This window comes from Pan troglodytes, chromosome 4, assembly GCF_028858775.2.
Source record: "Pan troglodytes isolate AG18354 chromosome 4, NHGRI_mPanTro3-v2.0_pri, whole genome shotgun sequence".
Lineage (NCBI taxonomy): Eukaryota > Metazoa > Chordata > Mammalia > Primates > Hominidae > Pan > Pan troglodytes.
In genome coordinates this window covers 151477501-151498798 of record NC_072402.2, presented here as the reverse complement: position 1 = coordinate 151498798, position 21298 = coordinate 151477501, and the positions used below count along the sequence as shown (strand labels likewise).

At 43.6% G+C, this 21298-nt stretch overlaps 1 protein-coding gene across 14 annotated transcripts in view; it reads right to left on the bottom strand.

The window, feature by feature from the left end:
• Positions 1 to 21298, bottom strand: part of GRIA1 (glutamate ionotropic receptor AMPA type subunit 1) — a 343495-nt gene that overhangs the window by 12328 nt on the left and 309869 nt on the right. For 7 of the 14 annotated variants that reach the window (XM_054684729.2, XM_063811600.1, XM_063811601.1 and 4 more), the window contains 2 exons: positions 15087 to 15221; positions 3723 to 6578 (listed from right to left, as the gene is read on the bottom strand). In XM_054684729.2, the coding sequence (XP_054540704.1) occupies positions 6378 to 6578; positions 15087 to 15221 (336 nt within the window). In that variant the 3' untranslated portion in view covers positions 3723 to 6377. Of the gene's footprint in view, positions 1 to 3722; positions 6579 to 15086; positions 15222 to 21298 lie in introns of those variants that run through there. The other 7 variants (XM_063811598.1, XM_054684728.2, XM_054684727.2 and 4 more) reach the window with 1 other exon arrangement.

Here is a 21298-nt window from a genome sequence, read left to right as displayed (position 1 = left end):
GTGAAATGAGTTGCCCAGGGCCTTTACAGCATATTGATAGTAATGCAGGCAATAGACTTCATGTCTTTAAAATCTCTGTTTGCTGCTTTCCTTAGCACAGTGAAATCTCCCCAAGAGGTGGTCAAGTAAAGTGGAAATGCTATATGTAACTTTGGAGACAGACTTGGATTAGAATCTAGGCCAAGCCATTGGTTGGCTGCATGACTTTGGGTTCTAAGCTTCCATTTCCTCTTATGATGGTGATAAATCCCCATCTCACAGGATTGTTTTGAAGACAAAAAGATGTACTTGGAAACCCTAGCTTCCTGCCTGGTATGCAGTTAGTGCTGAGCAAATGCTGGTTCCCATTCCTTGATGTGCTATAAAAATGGCAAATAGCATTGAGGAAGAGGACTTAAGAGTTAGAGTCACCAGAGGACTCAGTGTGCCCAGGAAGATGCAGTTGATGGGCAGTGCCTTCCGGTGGACTTTGTTAAAAATGCAGGTGGTGTGATCTGGTGTCTATAATGGAAACAGCCAAGTAGTTTTCCGGTTTGGAAAATAACTGACCATGTTGAAGGCTGACTCATTTGACAAAGTTGTTTTTTCCCCTTTCCTGAGGAGGGACCTCTGTGATGATTATCTTATCTCTAATGTCTTGTGTCTCTTCTTATCCCCAGCAGAATGTTACGTTATTACAAACATGCCTAAAGGGTAAAAGAGCATGTAGAGCTCAAGTTGGGGACTCTGTCTTTTCCTCCTCTGGTATCAGATAAATATAATGACATTTTCCTCTTTGGGACTATGGAGATTTGATATCTGGGGCTATCTTGCCCAGTCTAGGCTCTTACTCGCTGGGACTCCTAGATAGAGGAGATACTGTTCACAGGTGCAATACTGGCCTCTGGCTTTCACAAGAAACCCAGTTCCCTTGGCCCACAGACATTCTTACAAGTCAGAATGTGCCCAGAGCAACAGAAAGGAGAAACCATACTGAAAAAGTGAACTACCATCAGGTGACCTGGGCTCTGTGATTGGTCTGGCCACTGAAAAATACTCCTAATACAGCACTTCATAATTTCCAAAGAAGTTTTCATGAATGCTTTCTTTGATCCCCAGGATGGCCAGATTGTAGTAGTTCCCAACTTTGGCTGCACATTGTAATCACTTGGGAGTTCAAAGCAAACAATAATAATTATTATTTTAAAAAACCTACTATGCCTGCGCTTCATCTCAGACCGACTAAATCTGGAGATGTGTCTTGGACATTGGTGATTTTTTTAAACTTCCCTAGTTTATTCTAATGTGCAAGCAGGGTTGAGAATCATTGCCTTTGTCCCATTTCTTTGATGAGTAAAATAAGACTGAGGGCAGTACACTTTCTTGTCCAAGCTTGAAAGGCAGAGCAGGGAGAAGCCAGGTATTGTAAACCCTAATCCATTGGCCTTCCCACTATTGTTTCTCTACTCATGGTGTGACCTTTGGAAAGTAACTTCTTCAAGAACCCAACTTTTCTTCTTCTTTTTTGTTTTGGTTTTGAGATAGAATCTCTCTCTGTCGTCTGGGCTGGAGTGCAGTGGTGTGATCTCAGCTCACTGCAACCTTCACCTCCCAGGTTCAAGCAATTCTCCTGCCTCAGCCTCCTGAGTAGCTGGGATTACAGGCATGTGCTACCACACCTGGGTAATTTTTGTATCTTTTCAGTAGAGACAGGATTTCACCACGTTGGCCAGGCTGGTCTCGAACTCCTGGTCTTAGGTGATCTGCCCACCTTGGCGTCCCAAAGTATGGGATTACAGGCGTAAGCCACCGCGCCCAGCCAAGAACCTCACTTTTTTTTTTACCTTTACCCCCATAGAAATTCTTTCTTAAATAGCACATAAGCATTTGTTATGGAACAAACTTGCTATTTTGTCTCTTATTCAAGATAGGTTGATTTTTTACTTTATTTCAGTGAAAGACATCCATGCCCGCTCCTGCAGGGCCTTGCTGACTCCATCTCAGTGCCCATCAGGGTGTAAATGACCAGATGAGCTAAAGAATAGGGATATAAAAGATTCAAGAAAAAGTCTTGGTGATCTTGACTTCCTTCCTCCCTCTTCCCCTCTCCTGGGCACACAGAGGACATCAAGTTAATAGTGAACTCTAAGGATCTGGAATGGAAGAAAAATCAGAGGATATGCATTTCAACGTTCACACCTGTAGCATCTCTCTGACAGGGGGGTGCTGTTCTAATTCCAGTGTTAACCTAATTTTACTATGGAGTTACTTTGACCACTAGTTGAACCTAAGTCCAATGCCCTTGTCATGACCAGAACTGATCCTGAACTTGACCAAACAGAAAAAGTTATCTCCGTTTTCCTCATGAAGGCTCTGGGGACCCTCTTCCAGGCTGGATCAACCATTGCTAATGGAACCTGGTTTTTAGTACCCTCCCTTACCTGCTTGCTACTCCTGAGCCTAGATCCATTGTAAAGCTGCTACAAGTGGCACTCTTCCCTCCTCTTTTCTTTTTGCAATCCTGTCTAGATTAATGATCTCTCCATGCCCTGAGCATGGAGTGGCTTTCCAAAAAGAGTAGCAGGTATGGCTTTCACCATTCCATTTTCAGTTACTTTGGCATAACAGGTAGGTAGATAACTCACTTGGTATTTCCTGGCCATCGTTCATCATGACCTGGTTAACAGTGAGGTGGGTAGTTAGGGTTGTAAAGGCTTGGATTTAGACAGACTTAGTTCAAATCCTGGTGCTGTCACTTACAGGATTGTGAGCAAGTTATGTAATTTCTTTAAGTTTCAGATTCCTCATCTGAAAGGCTCTACTTTGAGGGCCTTTTTCATGATATAGAAGGTATGAAGTGTGCTTAACATAGCAAGTGCTCAATACATGGCAGCCTGTGCTATGATAGCCATTATGACCATTGTCCAAGCTATTTGACAGTAAGGCAGCAGAAATCATTTTTCTCTGCAGTCAGCTGGTGTTAAGTGCTTCCTCACTCAGAGGCACCCTAGATGCTGCAAGGTGTATGCAAACAATGACTGTGGTTTCACACAAGCCTGCCAGTTTCTCTTCTTTCTCCCAACCCTTTTCTATTGTAGTAGTTATTGTCCATGCTACTGTTTGAAGTTCCCTGTTCATTTATTCTAGACCTCTGGTCCTTGTTAATATGCAGTGTTCCTTGGGAAAGAAAACACTTGAAGCTGTTCTTAATCATTGATATCTAAGTATCAACAAATGTCAGATCCTTTACAGAAAGCCATTTTGCTTAAGGGGGAAAAAAAAGCTTCTAGGCAAGAATGAAAGTTGTGGTGTCTGAGGACCAAAATTATCCTCTAGATAATCCAGACTTATAAGCATGGTCTAGATTTGGTTCTGGCTGTGACTTCGTGCACATCACAGCTATACCTCTCCAGTTTGGGGATGTCTGGGAGACATTCCATGTGAACTATCCAGTTCCCTAGAGGTACTGTGATGGCTGCAAGTCAAGCCCTGGTTTTTATGCAATTGGAATTGTAGCTCCTGGAAGCCAAATACCACCGTTTGTCTTTTGTTATTGTTGTGGTTATCCTATTTGGATGAATAACTCACAATGTTCTAGTTCAGCTGAAATGACTCGAGAGCTGTTTGTGAGTTAGAAACAGTGGTCACAGTTAAAAACCTACTAGTCTTAGGCTCTGCCATAAGGAAATAATCTCTAGAGCCCCGGCTTCAGAAATGGCACAAAAATGGAATGGACAAATATGAAAAGTAGATAATGGATCCACAGTGATTTAATATTCGGTGATATTTTCATTTTATGCAAATACCAAAAGAAAAAAAACCTGGCTATTTGAAAGAAAAACAGGAACCAAAAAAAAACTTAGTGTTTGATCAAGCAAGAATCCTTTCACACATCTGCCAAGAGAGTTAAAACAAATATAGATGTTAAATAAAAGGCCCAGGTACCAAAGAGCAAAATTTAATGAAAGCCAGAACTGTTAAGTATGGATTCCTGTTGAGAAAAATGTCAGTCTCTTTCAGAGTTTTCCCAATGCTCTATTTTTAAGAAAAGTGTAGTAAAAATACATAATACAAGTTAACTTTTTTCTTGCTTTTGTTTTCCTTTCATTTCTCCATTGATGAAAAAGCATATTTCGCCAGAGTCTTGGACCCCCTCATAGCATAGACCCTCATTTCTAGCACAAACAAGTCTCTTTTTATCCGCTCATGTTACTTGTGGGCTCAGTAGCTGGAGAGGCGTCTTACCAGGCCAAAGGCAAAAAGTCTTTGAAGCATGTTGATGTTAAAGGGTTATTTCCAACTCTTCCAAGATGCAGACTCCCTAATGGTGGGTCACATCGGATTCCGCAGTGGTAGGCTGAAGGCTGAGAAAAATCTTGTGTGAGGGCAGGGGCTGAGAGACATCAGCTGGCAGTAGTTAAAAGCAATCATCCATCTTGAGGGTCCGGTTTCATGAACCATGCCCACATTGACACGCGAGAGACTGAACAACAACACTTGAGTCAAAAAAGTGAAGAGTTTGATTTTGGAAGGATTCTTTGCTATGGCTGAAGGCAGGAGAGTGGAGAGACATAGAGATGGTGTGGGTCCACTGAGAGAATCCACAGAAAAGCCAATAAAGCTGCACCTACCCCTAGGTAGGCTCCAAAACCTTTAGCATGTGAATTGCTAATGATAACCCCTAGCAGAGAAAACTGGATAGAAGTAGGGGGTAAGGGAACAAGCCAGAGTACGGTTATCAGTAAAAGCTAATGACACATGGCACGCACTGAATCATGCACCTAGGAGAGTGACTGCTGGAGAGCTGGAAGCCAGTTGCACCAAGAATGAGAGTTGGGATCTCCAAGAAAGCTATATGTCAGGGATTCTCACTTCCAACAAAAGCTGAACTCAGCCTGGGCTTCTCTCTATAAACCCTGCCACTTCACCAATCTTGCTTTAGTTCAGCTTTGTAGCCCCAATCATAGGTATATTGGAATACAACGTCCTCATGCTATCTTAGCTGGGGAAAGGTCAGCCTCTTTGAGTTAGAACCTGGGATCAAAGGTCTTAAGTTGCCCTAAATGTCATTATCAACTTAATCCATCTCCCTATACTTCTTCAATTATTTCCTTGGGTATCTCACTTTCTAAAGATGACAGAGCATTATCTGGCCACATGCTAAAACAACACTTTATATTAACATAAAAACCCAAGTTCTTTGCATCAGCATAAACTTCATACGTGTTTTCTTAAACCTAGGATAGGGCACACCATGGGAAGCTCTATTTTGTGTGAGCTTTTGATGAGGCTTCCTCTTCCAAAATTATTCTGTCACTTTTCTTTTACACTTAGCTTGCTTAGCATTGCTCCCCATGTCAGAGGCTCCATAGAAGAAGAGAGTCTACTCCACAATGGGTTCCTGCTTAGATGCCAGGCAAAGAAAAAGTGAGAATCATGGGCAATATCTCCCTGGCTGTTAACTCTTCCCAAAATTCTGCTTGGTTTAGGAGGCCAAGTGCCTTCAGCCACCAGACTGCCGTTGAACCTGAGCACACCAGGAGGACATACTTCTCAGGGCCAAGGTTGACTCTGAAGAAATATACCATACCACCTATGACCTATGAAATGGCTCTTCCACATTAAAGGAACTGTTTTTCTGAGCAGCAGTAACTTCAGGAGTCCTTCTCTGACTGCACATCTGCCCCTGCCCTCTCCACCACCCTCATCCTGAGTTGCTTTTCACCTGTGTTCTCCACTAAATAAGTGCTTAAGCAGTGCCCCACTTGGGGAAGGCAGCCCACTTCTCCAACAATGTCTGTCTCCATCAAAGGCTTGGGGCCAAGGAGTGGAGGGTAACATGGAGAGCCCCCATGGAGAATTAGTTTGAAGGTTGCTTTTTTTTCCTCTTGCTTATAAAGTGGAACAAATCTTGAATCTCCAATCTGAAAACTGAAGAGGGGTGGGTAGGGAGTTGGGGATAAGAAGTAAGGAGAAGGAAAGGGCCTAACAGAACCTGCAAACCATGGATATTAGTAAGAAAAAAAATTGCACACACTAAGACACACTAACAACTGAATTAAAATAAAACAGTGCAGTTTCCTCATTAGTGTTCCAGTGACTCTACTCTCAGAGACACAAGTTTCATTAGACAGGGTTACTCTCCCCTTATTGCAGTACAGTGTTATTTTTTCATCCTCACTTAGCAAACAGAAAAGGGTGAAAGAACATCAAAAAAGGAAAAGGGACAGCAAAATGGTTTTTCAATTCTTCAGGAAAACCTGTTGAATCATCCTTCTTGTGGTCGCAGTGGTTGGTGGTGGTTGCGTTTCATTTTGTTGTTGTTTTTGGCACTGAAGGGTTTGGGATGGGGCTGGGGAGCCCGAGCCTGCTCCCCAAGGGGTCTCCATCTGCTCCAGTTACAATCCCGTGGCTCCCAAGGGCATCCCTGAACTGTGGCTCATGCAAGGAATCGATTGCATGGACTTGGGGAAGTCATGGCTGACCACCCGACCATTCTCTCCACTGCCGCCGCTGCTGGCTCCTGCCCCGCTGTTGCGGGGGAGGGTCGATGTCCGTATGGCTTCGTTGATGGATTGCTGTGGGATCAAACAAAAACCCTTTTCAGGAGGACCGGGGGTTCTTCCCCGGGTCCTTGGCAATGACAGGCAATGGGAATGAGTCAAGACTGGACTTCAAATGTAAATCCAACTCTGCTTCCCCATCCACCCCCTTTCCTATTCCACAACGCTAATTCTGACTTCTCAGGAACACAGAAAACTATCACTTGGCTCTGGACATGTCTGATCCCCTCTCTTAGCCTCAAGTTGAATGTTCAATGAAGTGTGTTAGATTGGGTGAGACAGAAGATCCTTTCTTATTCTTACATTCTGTGATTTCTAAAGGTGGAATATTTCCTCGGTATTATTGATTAATGTGTGATGTAGCAACACAACTAAGTGGAAAACCTTCCGGGAAAGGGGTTTGGAAACTTGGATTCTAGTTCTGGTTATGACATTAATTAGTCATGTGACTGTACATATCTCCTTAGTGTTCTAGAACTTTTAAACCTCCATGCCTATAACATGATTATCTATGCACCTACACACTGTTATTATAGCAAGAATGGTGCTACCGCATGAAAAATGCTTTGAAATGTTCAAATAAATTGAGGGTGTGATATTGTTTGGTTAAAATGGAAAACTACCTCTGATTTACTTCAGAAAAAATTCTAGCCTACCTCTATAGCGGCATGTGTTAAGGGAATGTAGGACTCGTTTGAATAATACAATATGCAAAATCTAATTGGAAAGGAACATGTGCTAAAGAAAATGAGAATGCATTCCAAAGATTATCATCTGTGCGTCAACTGCTTCCCATCAGCATGTAGACCCTGTACTTCCAGACTGACATATCAGATCAGTGCCACTAAGCTTGTGACTTCTAGAATGTTGGAATTCTAGGTCTGAAAAGGACTCCAAGGATCACCCCAGAATCAGATGAGTTAAGTGGGATATTCAAGACCACAGAGTAGGTCTAGAACCATATCATCTTAGACAAGAGGAAGCGTTCTGTTGAGCGTTCCTTTGGAGAAAGACCATTGATGATAGGAAATCCAGACCCTTATCTTTTACTGTCCATCTCAAACTTTCCATTAAGAAACAATCACAGAATTTTTGAGGTGGGGTTTGGTTTCTTGGTGGGAATAAATATAAAGAATTGTCAATGGGACCAACCCTACCTCTTCTTCAAGGTGCGTTCTGTTCTCACTGTCGTCTTGAAGCCTTCCTAGACTACACCAGCCTGCTGTAAGTGCTGGCTCCTCTCATCTTGTACTCGTGCAGTATACATTCTCTTGTAATGGTTCTGCCTCCAGTGTATAAGTTTTGTCTTCTGTAAGACAGCTTTCTGGAGGACGGCAAGGGCCATGTCTTCTCAATCCTCAGCTATCCCACAGAGTGTCCAGTAAGAAATTAGATGCATAATGATGCTTTCGAATTTGTCTAAGAAACACCAACCACCTAGGATCCATCTCAAAAAGACTATGACTTCCTCTCTGACATATTGCCATTATTCTAGTGACCAGAGAAATCAGTCAACCTTCTGTGGCCAGACAGATAAACAGGGCAGTTTTGACCCATTTTTTCCCCCTGCTATCCTTGTATTACTGGCAGTTCTGACAATGTTTTAAAATGTTCTTTTTAAAATCCATGATTCAGACAGATTTGCCCCATATGATGCACCACCCACACTGGTTCTGTCTCCTCCTCAAACCCATGACTTGATTTATTTACATTCTCCCTTGGCTGTCTTCCATTGAAGAAAAAGTGTGACCTGGATTGCATTCTTCTAAGTCAAAGGCCAAATAAATACTACCTTGAAGCTACACCAGGGAAATGTAAAATGAAAATATGATAAATTAATGGTTACTTATCCTCACCTAAAAATGTTGAAGAGAAAATAACATTTTATTTATATCTATCTGTGGGAAATATGGAAACTTCTATAGATTAGCTTGGAGTGTCTATCATTCATGATTTTTCTCTGCCACATCCCTTTAATTAAGGAAAAAAAACCACTAAAGTTTACACAGATCACCCTGGACTTTGTTCCTCATAAGGCTCACATATTTTCATAATATTCCATTGAAGTTGTTGGTACTTGATGAATTTGTCTTAAAGGACAAGATTGATAACCTAGTCAACATTGGTGCTTGCCAAAGTCTGAGATAATTTAGCCAGACATGTAACTAAAAATCTCGAAGGTCACATCATTAGAGCTGGTATTCAAGGAAGCTGAGCACTTCTCAAAGTCAATGACTCCATACCCTTATCATGGATGGTTACTACCTTCTCACTGGCTTCTTTTCGAATACATTTATGAAAGTCAGGAGAAATCATAAATGGAGTCCAAACTTTGCAGTGGAAAGCAATGCTTAATGTCAACTACATCACTAGTTCTGAAACTTGGTTGCACATTGGAACCATCCAGGGAGTTTTGGGGAAAAAACCCTGATGCCTGAATCCTATCCTAGAGATGCTGGTGTGGTGTATGGCCTGGACATCTGGAGTTTTAAAAGCTCCCCAGGTGATTCTAAAATGCAAGGAAAGTTGAACCACATGATCTAATTTGTTCTTTTACTTTACAGAGAACCTGATGAGAATGACTGACTTGTTTAAGGTAACAGTTATATGTGACCTAGTGACAAGACAAATGACCTTCTAAATGTGATTCTTCCTACTCCCCCCCACTCCCCACCCCCTGTCATGGCTAAGCTGTCATAAACTGCTGTCATTTCTCCCCTAGCCTTTGGGAATGTGGCTTTCCCTTATCCCTCCTTGACATGCCAGCCATTCTTAAAGTTCATCCTTGAGGGTGGTGGTGGTGTTTTTGGAACTGATATTCAGAGACAAAGGGATGAGTAAAAAATCCAACTTACAGACCCTAAAATTGGCCCTTTGGGACCTTATTTCCCTAACAGTGATTGCATCCTAACTTCTCAGCCACTTGCTTTTCTAAGAAGAGTGTACTCAGCCTCTGCACATCATAGAATATCCTAATCAAAGCTTAAACTTCAGTAATGTCCTTGCTCAGGCAGGCGTGCAAAGCACCAGTGACCACCTGCTGTGGAGGATGCTCCCCTTGAGTTATCAAGTCTCTCAGCTGTTCATTAATTCCAGGAAAATGTGCAAGCCCTCAATTGCTGTAGCTTAAACATGGCCTATGTTAGCACAGCCGTATATAATTTTGAAAGGTCAGCATCTCTAGTGGGGGTGAGAGAGGCTGGGGATTATTTTCCTTTGGGAATGAGGTGGTGAATAATACTTTGCTGCTCTTAATATCAGCTAAGGATTCAGGAGCCAGTCTGTTTGCCCAGGCAGAGGGGAGGGGCAGGGGACCTGAGATTTTATTCAATTTGCAATGTGTCTTAGGTTATGTATTTTCTGCTATTATATGACAATTTGAATTAGACCGAAATGTTATGAGCTGCCTGAAGTCCCTCTCTGAGTCTCCCACTCTCACATATCACCCTTTTCCCTCAGTCTGTGTTCCAGTCTCCTTGGCCTTCTTCCCCTTTCTGGGCAAGAGTTCACATCTTTGGGTCTCTGACACTTGTGTATGGCTGGCAATTCATTTTCCTGCTTAATTCTTTTCATGCTTTGAATCTGTTAAATATCAGTTTCTCAGGGAAGCTGCTCTGACTGACCCATTCTTTTATCAGGACAGGCCTCTGCTCTATACTTGACAGCACTGGGCATTTTTTTCACTAACACTCATTGAACATGCAAGTGTTTGCTTATGTTCTGTCTTCTCCATCAAACTCTGAGCTTCTTGAGAAAAGAAGCAGTGTCTGTTTTGTTCTTGACTGTATCCCCAGTGCCAAGCCTTCCCCAGCACGCAGTGGTGCTCAGTATGTCTTTGTGGAAGGGATGCCTGTAGGGTGCCTTCCCACTATCTCTGTGACACTTGTCCTGCTCATCGACATGTCAAAGGGGAAAGAGACCCATCAACACCCAGCAAGGGTTTAAATACTATAGTCAGTCAGATGAGGGGAACTGAAGGGTAGAGCTACATTTTATTTGTCTTTGTGAGCAGCACTGTGGCTGGGACTGGAAGAACAGAGAATAGGTGCTCAAAAATGATCCGTTGCCATGTGGTTGAAGGAGGACAGAGAGATTTAGGAAAAGTGGCTTGGCTAGTACCAAAAGCCCAGGCTTTGTGGAGACCATGTTGGAGGTCTAATTCCTGGTTTTTTAGTTTCTAGCTTGTGTGACCTAGCCAGGAAAAGCTACTTAGCTTCTTTGAACCTTTATTTCATCTGTAGGATTGTAAGAACAACTTATTGCATGGTTAATGAAAATGTGTAGAAATCACTTTGAACATAAAAGTTACTGAAAAATCATCTTTCCTTCTTCTCTTCCTTTCATCTCTCTCTCTCTCCCCCACCCTTCTTTCTCTTTTCTGCCCCTCTTCCTCTCGTTCTTTCATCCATGAAGAGTGAGGAAGATGTTTTTAAGCACTGTTGAGACACATGAGAAGATGACCCTGAACGAGTTTAGGGGGTTAAGGCCTTAAGAGTGGGCCAAGGGCGGGGCGTGGTGGCTCATGCCTGTGGTCCCAACACTTTGGGAAGCCAAGGCAGTGGATCACGAAGTCAGGAGATCGAGACCATCCTGGCTAACATGGTGAAACCCCATCTCTACTAAAAATACAAAAAATTAGCCAGGTGTGGTGGCACGTGCCTGTAGTCCCAGCTACTCGGGAGGCTGAGGTAGGAGAATCACTTGAACCTGGGAGGCAGAGGTTGCAGTGAGCCGAGATTGCACCACTGAACTCCAGCCTGGACAACAGGGTGAGACTTCGTCTCAAAATAAAATAAAATAAAATAAAAAAATAAAGAAAAAAAAGAGTGGACCAAATACTGTGATAATGGAAAGAAATGAGAGGGAAAGCTCTCATCAAATGCCCATGTCATCACCAATTTGGGTCTGTGTAAGGTTGGGGGCTGCACTTCTGAAAAGAACTAATTGCTTTTGGAGAAAGCTAAGCACAGAAAAATAAAGAGAGCTGCAAAGCTGAAAAGTCTGAGAGGCAAGCTGAATGCATTTGTCTTATCTCTTTCGGATAAGAGAGGAGTTGATGGAGCATCAACAATTAAGGCTGGGTTGATTAATAAAGAAAGTATCTTTTCTGCAGTTGGAAGATGGAAAATTCTATTAGGAGCCTCAGTGAGTTGGGTAGAAGTCACACCAATCAATGGAATTAATTCTAGAAGATTGTGGTGGAAGACATTATAACATTATATTAATGATTCCAAGAGACCCTGATGTTGGCTTCTGAAAAATTTAACATCTTCATTGTAAAGGGAAGGGTGAGAATGTCCCCAAGAAGCTATGCCATGACTCAGTGGCCTCTTTGAAAGATTCTCATTTTAATCTAAATAGTGTGACTTCAGTGAAGGTCAACATGGTCTCAGTTTTAAGAGGATCCCAGGCATTAGCCACTCTGGCACCACCACCTGGCACTGGTTATGATTATTGGGAGTCACTGTAATCCCAGAGAAAGGGCTAGATGTCCAGGAGCTTTCCTGCTTGGTGGATGACTGGTCTCGTCATAGTTCATGAGCACAAACATGGGGCCAAAACTGCCCCTTGGATGATATTGTTTGTAATTCCTAGACTGGGTGGTTTTGATGGCAATACTTGCTTTAACTAAGAGCAGCTCCCTCCCATGCCCTGCCTCATCCTGTAAGAGATTTTCTCCTTTGGATACAATTTCACATTAATTTTACTAATACTTACTCTCAGTGTGTGGGATGTCCACACAACTCCTTACCTTAAGGAACTCACAATCTATATAGCTTAAGAACCCTAGCTCATGTAAATAGGGATAATAAAAGGAAAATTTTAAGAAGGATGTATCTGGCCACTAGTAACAACTATTATTTGAAATACTAGTTATCATTGTCATTATTATTTACTGAGGGCTTACTGGGGCCCAGGAATTTTGCCAAGCTCTTTATATCCATTATTTCATACAATCCTTACAACAATGTTATGAGGTATGTACTAACACTGCCTCCATTTTGTAGAAAATGAGGATCAGAGGCCTGGTGTGGTGGCTCACGCCTGTAATCCCAGCACTTTGGAAGGCCGAGGTGGGTGGATTATCTGAGGTCAGGAGTTTGAGACCAGCCCGGTCAACATGGTGAAACCCCATCTGTGCTAAAAATACAAAAATTAGCCAGGTGTGGTGGCACACGCCTCTAATCCCAGCTACTCAGGAGGGTGAGGCAGGAGAATTGCTTGATGGAGATGGAGGTTGCAGTGAGCTGAGATCATGCCACTGCACTCCAGCCTGGCCAACAGAGCAAGACTCTGTCTCAAAATAAATAAATAAATAAATAAGGATCAGAGAGTTACTAAAACCTAAGATGACATAGTTAACAAATGGAGAAGATAGAATTTATGCCCAGACGTTCATTCTCCAGAGCTTCTACTCTAGATGATGATGCTGTACTGTGTCTTAGACAAGCAATGAGAAGAAAGGGACTCCTTATAATCTGTACTGGGCCAACTCTGGGCCTCTGGCTTGAGTCATGGTCTATAGAGAAGGTTTTGAGGGATGGTACAGGTTGTAGCTACCCTAGTTCTTGTCCTGTTCCCCTTTTTTGCCACCGGAGTAAACTTTCCTCATTTTGGAGGGTAAGGTAGGAGAGTCTTTAGTCCTGTGTTTTGAATGGAATGGTCAAAGAGCTTTGAGTAGGTTCTAGGAGTCCTTGTGTGTGTAGCCAACCTCCTTGGAGGTCTACATTGGGTTTAGAGTCTGAAGCCCATGCCTTTGTAGTTCTTGTCATTTGAGAGGACATGAGAGGGACCTGGAGATGGATGAGCTGGTCAAGAGTAGGATTGGGGTGTTCCTAGGTCCCTGGTGAAATGTCATTGAACTTCCATTCCTTAATTGTTCCTTGTTGTGTCTTGGAGAAGTTGCCTTTTAAATGGGCTCTATGAAACAGAAGACAGGGTGAGGGATCAGCCCATAAAAAGGCACATGAGTGGGAACATGAGGTGGGGGCGAAGGTATGGAGTACGTGAGGAGAGCAGATTGCTAGGGTGGGAGTGGGGTAGGTAGGCTGACAGGGAAATGCTGAATGCCAGGACAGAAGGCCCCCAGCTCCTCATGTACAGAACTAAATACAGAATTTCTAAACGGAAGGAGCAAATGCTCAGAGATGTCTTCTCCAAGGGCAACCCCGGAGGTGTGTGTAGGATTGAGGGTCCAAGGCAGGGAGAGGCTGGGCAGGAGGCTATGTTTGGATCCAAGAGTGGGCATACTGAGCTTGGAGGCAAATGTCTGTTGAAAAGTAGGCTTCTTAGGGTACAATCTAATAAAGCAAATTCTACCAAGGGATCTTGTTAGTCTTGTCAAATCAAAGTAACAGTATAGGTCAGCATATCACCATGGCTACATTGCCCAGAGGGACTGTACTTCTTTCCCCTTCTCTATCTAGATCCCACCTGTCCTTCTGAATTTTGGCATCTTCCTGGAAGCCTTCTTCAATCTTTCTTCTCTAAATTCCTATAGGCCTTCCTATCTATACCATAGATTGCCTCACTGAGTAATTATTTTGTGCCCATTCTTTGTGGAAGGTGAAAGGTGCTGAAGATCATAGAATGCACCTCCCTCCTCTCTGAGTCCTCATGATGCCTTGATCATGGTATTGTTCACATGATTAACTTCCACAAATAATTTCTTACTGAAGCTAAATGTTGAGGGGCCTTGAAGATCATTTAATCCAAACTGCCTTTTGATGCTTGAATCCATATTCTTGTCAAGAGTTATTCATCCTCTACTTGTATACCTTCAGTGATGTTGAAGCTTGCTACTTTTTGGGATATTCTAGCCTTTCTTTAGACAGCTCTTTTAGAAAAGTAAATTTAGTGTATCGTGTTAACATTTATCCTCTATCACCTTTAGTCATCTGTTCTTGTTGTATACTTTGGGACTCCATAGAACTAGCCTGTTTTCTTTTACCACTTGGAAAATATTGGTATTTTACAGACAGCTCTTAAATCCTCCACAGTTCTCGTCTCCAGTTCCCTTTAGCTACATTTGATGTGGTTTGGGGTCATCTCACTAATCTGCTTACCTTTCTCTGCACATGGTCCTCTTTGTCAATGTCTATTTCTTAGAGTGGAGCCTAAGAAAAGACCCAATTCACCAGGTATGACAAGGTCAGCACAGAGTAGAGGGTAGACATCCTTTCCCCTCTTTTGCAGCCACACTTCTGATGAAACTTCAGAGAGAATGAGCCTTGGTAGCCATCACTCTTGCCTCTCGCTGCGCTACCTATCCATGTAAACCACTAACCTTCAATCTCACCGACCCCTCTCTGGCAAATGCAATTTTTTTCTTGGGCCTTGTGTCTGGCCTGACACACCCCATCTTCCTTCCTTTCTCATGGCTGCCTTTGTCCCCATCACCTTCCTCGTAACAGCTTCCTGCTTCCTGTCTTGTGCTGACCTCAACCACCTGTCATTCCCCACCCTTTCTAGCAAAGGGACTCCCAGGAAACCCAGCTGCATCACAGAACAGGTTAGGAAAAAGGCCCGGGAAGACGATGCCACCTTCATCCGCTTGGATTCACTACGGGATTTGTAGCAGAACTCGATTAAGGCAACCAGCATGGCTAGTCCAAGTCCTCCAATCAGGATGTAGAACACGCCTGCCACATTGCTGAGGCTCAGAGCGCTTGTCTTGTCCTAAGAAGAGTAGGAGGGAAAGGAAGGGGAGGGGGAAGAATAAAGTGAGTCAAGAGGCTAAAGACCATCCAAGCAGCAGCATATTTTCACACATACACTCAATCCCACACCCTCTTTAACATTTGCAATAGCTGGATAGGCTATTTATTCATTGACCAAGTGTTAAACATTCCCCAGGAAAAAAGTGTGTGTGTATATGTATTTATACATTTTCCAAGCTTCCCTGATTATGTTGAACTTGTAATTACAATTCCCCACTCCTCAATGCCTTTTCTAGGGTGAGAGATATCACAAGAAATTTAGGGCAGCTTCTACCAAAATTTGCACCTTTGAGCTTAGCCCATTCTTTCAAAAAACCATGTCCCTTCCTTTTCAGCTCGATTCCTGCCCCCCGCCCCCCCTGCCCCAATTTCCTCTGTTGCTTGGTAACCCATTGGCCTCACTCATTGTTTATGTCCCCGAGCATTTTTCTGAGAGTTGGTACTTACAATGAACTTTCCCCTAGATGTGCATTCGATTTCAATTTAATAAGACAGTTATTGTATATATAATAAAGACCAACTGATATATATGTTAACTTACTGCTCTGAGTGCCAGTTTAGGGGGAAGAAAAACTAGGGGGCTTAGAATAGTAAAAAGGCTCTGAGATAGAAAAATGGCTCTATTAAATCTTAATAATTATGCTTAATTGATATCATTTTTCTGTTGGAGGTGCTTGCTAAAAACACTGGAGGCAGACCCAGGTGGCTGAATTTAGAAATCTCTGTTGCCTGAGATAAAAGATCTTACACTGGTTTGGGATGAGCAGGGTCACAGAAAAGGGTGCTTCATTCCTAGGAGTCTGAAGACAAGTACTCATGTCTAGTGGGAGGTGGCCAGGGCTCACCCTGTGGAGCCAGAGGTAGGCCACTGGTCTCCTGAGATCATCCCTGAGTTCTGTCACCTCCAGTGGAGTTCAAAAGTGAAGGTCTGAGGGACAACACCTTCCCAAGTGGTGAGAACAATCAAACACAACTGATGGTCATAGTGGGAGGTGGCCAGGGCTCACCCTGTGGAGCCAGAGGAAGGCCACTGGTCTCCTGAGATCATCCCTGAGTTCTGTCACCTCCAGTGGAGTTCAAAAGTGAAGGTCTGAGGGACAACACCTTCCCAAGTGGTGAGAACAATCAAACACAACTGATGGTCATGGTGAGAGGTAATGGCTCAGGAAGCGCAGCAAGTTGCTCAGTCAAACTCTTGACACAGGCAAAAGAACATCTTTAACTACTAGGAGAATACTCATTCCTAGATGTCATGGCAGCTCTAACACCTTTGTTTATATTGTTTGTTCATGTACAATAAATGTCTCATTGAATTAAAATGAAATGCATGCCTCAATTGGCACAGGTACACACCATCGTTGGCTAGTTGGTGGCACTGGATAGGATATGGCCTTTATACCTCTCCATGTGTTCCTTTTCAGGTGGGGAAGTAGGTGAGCCATGCAAGGGGTGGACTGTATTGCCCTAGAGACTCTTCGACTGACGTCTGCCTATTAGAATCGGGGCATATGGAAAGGAATCGCTTATTGACCAATAAGTCAGTGGCCTCTGCCCTAGTTCTAGTTGGTGCATTGTACAGGATTCAGCAGGACTGAGCTTGGGGACTGTAGCTGGTAAATAGCAGCATCCCTTCCCTTCCAGTAGCAGCTTTGGCCAGCAGAGCTGTAGGATTATCTAAAGCATGCCCCCTTGGTGGCTTCCTGTATTGCTAAAGCAGATGGCTCTTGAATATAGGTTACACTTGGCAAGGCATAGCCTGGCTTTGGAAGCAGTAGAAATGATTATTCAAAGGACTCAAAGGGGCAACATTTCTCCTACTCTTCTATAATGGCCTGATAAGGGTAATGTGCAAAAAATGAGTTCAGTGCTTGGTTCAAGAGTTGGCTGAACAGGTAAATTCCCACTTCACATGATTTTTAGAACACTCAAAATGTCTCCCTGTTTGTTGTTCAGAAGGCATGTATTTCTTCCTCTGGAGAGTAATGCTTTAGAGTCCTTGGGGGACTTACAGTTCACAGAAGTTCCTATGAAACTCTTCTGTTTAAACAGGGGTAGGGGTGGGGTTAGGAGGCATGTATTATCAGCTCAAACCTTAGTAAAGAGTGGTTGACAGTGGAGCTCAGAATGAGTAGGTAGAGGGATAGGCCTGAGGGCAGGTGGTAAACAAGAAAGCTGGAGGCTTCTGACTTCATGAGCTGATCAGTCTTTCAATAGCCAAAGCACACCTTGCCCCTTTGGTCACCAAGCTGTTTTCTTCTTGAGGTTTACCTTGGTTGTGGATAGCCTCCAAGGACAAGGGAGTGACGGGCATCTTTTTCTGTTATTATCTTCAAAAGGCCCTAAGAGGGTATCTGCCTCCCTGGTTTACAAGGAGGAGCATTCACTTCCAGTATATCTAGGAAGGAAGTAGGGTGAGATTTTCATATGGACGGGGGTGGAAAGGCATGTTCTATATAGGCAAAGAAGGAGGGCCTAATGACTGATTATGTCTGGAGGTGAAGAGCATCCTTCACTTTAGAAGAAGGTCTCCGGCCCAGGGAGATGGCAATGTGTGTGAGGGGGGATACATCCTTTACAAAGAGGACAGCTAGACGGTATAGGAACTGCCACCTTTTGAAGGATGCACAGTGTCATTGATCACTGTTTATGCTGACACAGCTCTGTAGTAGAGGAATCAGGAAAGACCTCTGGAATCAAGGGAGAACCTGGGCCCAATTGCCACCAATATCACAGGTAACACAACCACCTAAATTCAGATTTATTTAATAGGATGTGGGATGAAGGACTGGTGTTGGTGTAGTCTTAGTCCAGATAGCTGAGGAGTTTCAATTTACACAAAATGTTCTGATTCCCCTTAAGCGTGTCATTAGCTTTTTGATACGATCTTTCTAAGGAGGCCTCAGGCCATGGTCTTCTGTTTAGTTGCCTTTACTGACTCTCTTTGTTTCACTCTGTAGGAATAAAATGGGAAATCCTTGGGCAGGGACAAAAATCCCTTTTATTTGAGGACCACAGCTCTGGTTCCTCTGGTCTGCAGTGTCCATAAAAGAGGCAGCTTCCTCGTGGGTCTGTGTATAAACAGCTACTCACATTTCACAGCTACACACTTCCCAGCTGTGATCAGGGACAGGGGAGAGATGGAGTTTGAGTCTTCTGAGCACCCCTCAGGGTACCCCATTCTCCTATTCCATAGCAGCTGCACACCAGAAAAGCTAGGCAGCTTGTCGGGGGGGTGGAAAAGTCACAATTCACCTCCCGCCAGGAGTGGGGAAAGAGAGTGACAGTACCAAGAAGAGTGACAGGTGAAAAGAAAAATATAACTCCTGTCTTGCAGAATCGCTGGGCTTGTTGCTATGGTGATGAATGGTGATGAGTGGTGATGAAACCCCCCCACTCATCTGTTCTCTTTAACCTGTTGTCTTGATTTGCTGTCTCCCTCATATGGAAAGGAGATTCCCCCCCCCCATATTTCTCCTTGTTCTTTCCACATACTGGGGGACTGTCTCAGGTTCCCTCTGTGCTTCTGAGCCAACATCCCTTCCAAGAATGTAGGGCTGATTCATGAGGAGGTCTGAGCTAGTCCTAAGGTAGAGAGACTTGAAACTTTCTTTATGGAATAAGCAGAAAGCTCTAGGGAGAAGCCAAGGCTTTTGGCCGTCAGACCAGTGACTTCCACTGAGACTGGTGTTGCCTGCCATCAAGACCTGCTAACTTCGGGCCAAGCTTCAGTTTCTCCAAATGCTTTCATTCCTTCTTATCCTCTTGGAGAAAGTATAAACTCGTACAAAGCAAAAGCACAGTTTTGCTTCTCTCTATATCCTATCTAAGTTCCATACATTTTTCTGTTATGTTTACACCTGGATTTTTAGGGGGAAGCCTACGTGCCCTCCACATGCTGAATCTGTAATCTGACTTAGCCTTTTAGGGCCACAAAGAAAGGTCCACCCATTAGCTTTTCTGCTACAGTAGGCTTTCTCTTGTGCTTTCTCAAAACTTGTATTTTTGGCTTAAGGACCGTTTCCCTGAGCAGTTGACTACTTCATGGGAGTGAAGGCTGAGTGGTTGGCTAGGCTCACTCATTAGCTAAGATCAAAGTGAGAAAATTACAGGGAGGTGGATTTGGTTCAACTAAAGGAGAGCTTTTAAATAAACAGCTGTCAAAAGGTGGAATGCACTGCCATAGGAAGTGGTGAGTTCCTCAAACATGAACACATTCAGGAAGAAGATGACAAGGTCATGTAAGGAATTCAAGCACTGAACACAGAACTGGACCAAATGACCTTTGACACTTGTCCCCACCCCCAAAACATTTGAGGCACCTAAGGAGTTTCTAGAGGGTCTGGGATCATGCCTTTTAAAAATTCTCCCTAGAGACTAATACCTTTAGGGAATGCAAAAAAGGAGCTCATGTTAATTGGTAGCGTCTGCTCTTCCATTTCCAATCTAGGCCAGTTCCCTAGCCTTCATATTTTCCCCAAGAGCGACATGGGATGAGAACTGGCCCATTGTTCTAATAATCAGCAAGGCAAATACTGTGAAAGTGATGGCTGTGGGGGTGGCTTTTCTCAGCAGTGTGTGCTCAGGGACCGGCTGCTGTACAATGCACCGCAGAACATCCTGACTCAAAACAAAATTGCATTGAGGAGATGATGTGGCTTGCAGAGGGGAACCCAAGGACTGGCTAAGGCTGAGGCCTCTTCAAAAGGGGGAGGTATTTTTCAGAACAGAAGCATCAGTCTGAGGGTAACATGGGTGTCCCCACAGAAAGCCTTCACTCTGAGTTGAATATGTGCTTGGACTATGCATTGGTTAGCAGGGGCCTTGTATGTTGGGAAATTGTCCCCAGAGGTGTTTCTGGCTCAAGGTCCAGAAGAGAGTTTTAAAAGAAACATTTTTGTTTTTGTCTAGTCCCTTCCTCTAGGGCAGTGTTAGAAAATTTAAGGATGTGTGGCTTTGGGACTTTGGACAGGATCCAGGGTGTTTTGACATTCAATCTCTGATATGGATAACTGTTGTATGTTGGACATGTTATCTTGGACCACACATAACTCCCAGAAGATTCACCTAGAAGTCACTGGTTCTCTCCAGGCTGTTGCCTACTGTGCCTTACAGAAATCAGGAAACCTGACCCTGAGCAGGAACATAGCTGGAGCCCAAAGTCTCTAGGGCGTGGGGGTAATGGAATGACTTCTGCATCTCTTGGTCTCAAGGGCTTTCTTTCTCCAATCACGTCCCTCTGACATTGCCCTCCTGGGGTCTCTTTAGTGCAGGAACATTCAGTGGGAAGGGGAAGGAGCAAGCGGAGCAGAGCATCATTGTGTGAATTCCCAGGTCCTTCCAGATGGCCAATGCTCTTTACCTGTGAGGAGGGCAGGGATGGGGCTTGTACACAGTGTGTTTTCAGTCCTTTTGCCTTCCAGGCCTTGCTGACAGTAGGGGAAAGAAAGTGAGTACATCCAGAATGGATGGACTTACCCTGCTGATGGTGAAACAGTGTGGCATTATATTATAAAACAAGCCGGGGGGTGGGGGTGGGGGCAGGAAATCTAAGCTCAATTCATGAATTCATGCCCAGCTTTATCCTTGAGTCACTGGGCAATCTTGGTGAGTGTTGCCCACCTCTGGATGGTATGGGAGATAGTGTTAGATGATACACTGAGGTAAATGACATTGACTACAAAGTGAGGATGTCATTCTCTTTTCAATTCTCTTTTAATCTTTCTGAGTAAAGCCAACAAGAAAGTCTCAGTTTGGTGCTGATCATCTTTAACACTGATCACTTGCTCCTCTCGCTTTTTAAGAAGCAGCAGCCCTCAGTTGTAAAGGTGACTGTAATTTAATATTTTTTTGTTCTCATTATAGTTATTTATATGGTTGCCTTCTTTTTTTTGCAAGAAGTACTGACTTTCTACTTGTGATGATAGTGCTGCTACTTTTTATATGAACTCGATTAAAGTAGTAATGAAGATAGTAGCTTTAAAGGAACACATGAAGCAAATAACGACACAGGTGGTATGTGAATGCTTGAAGTTTTGC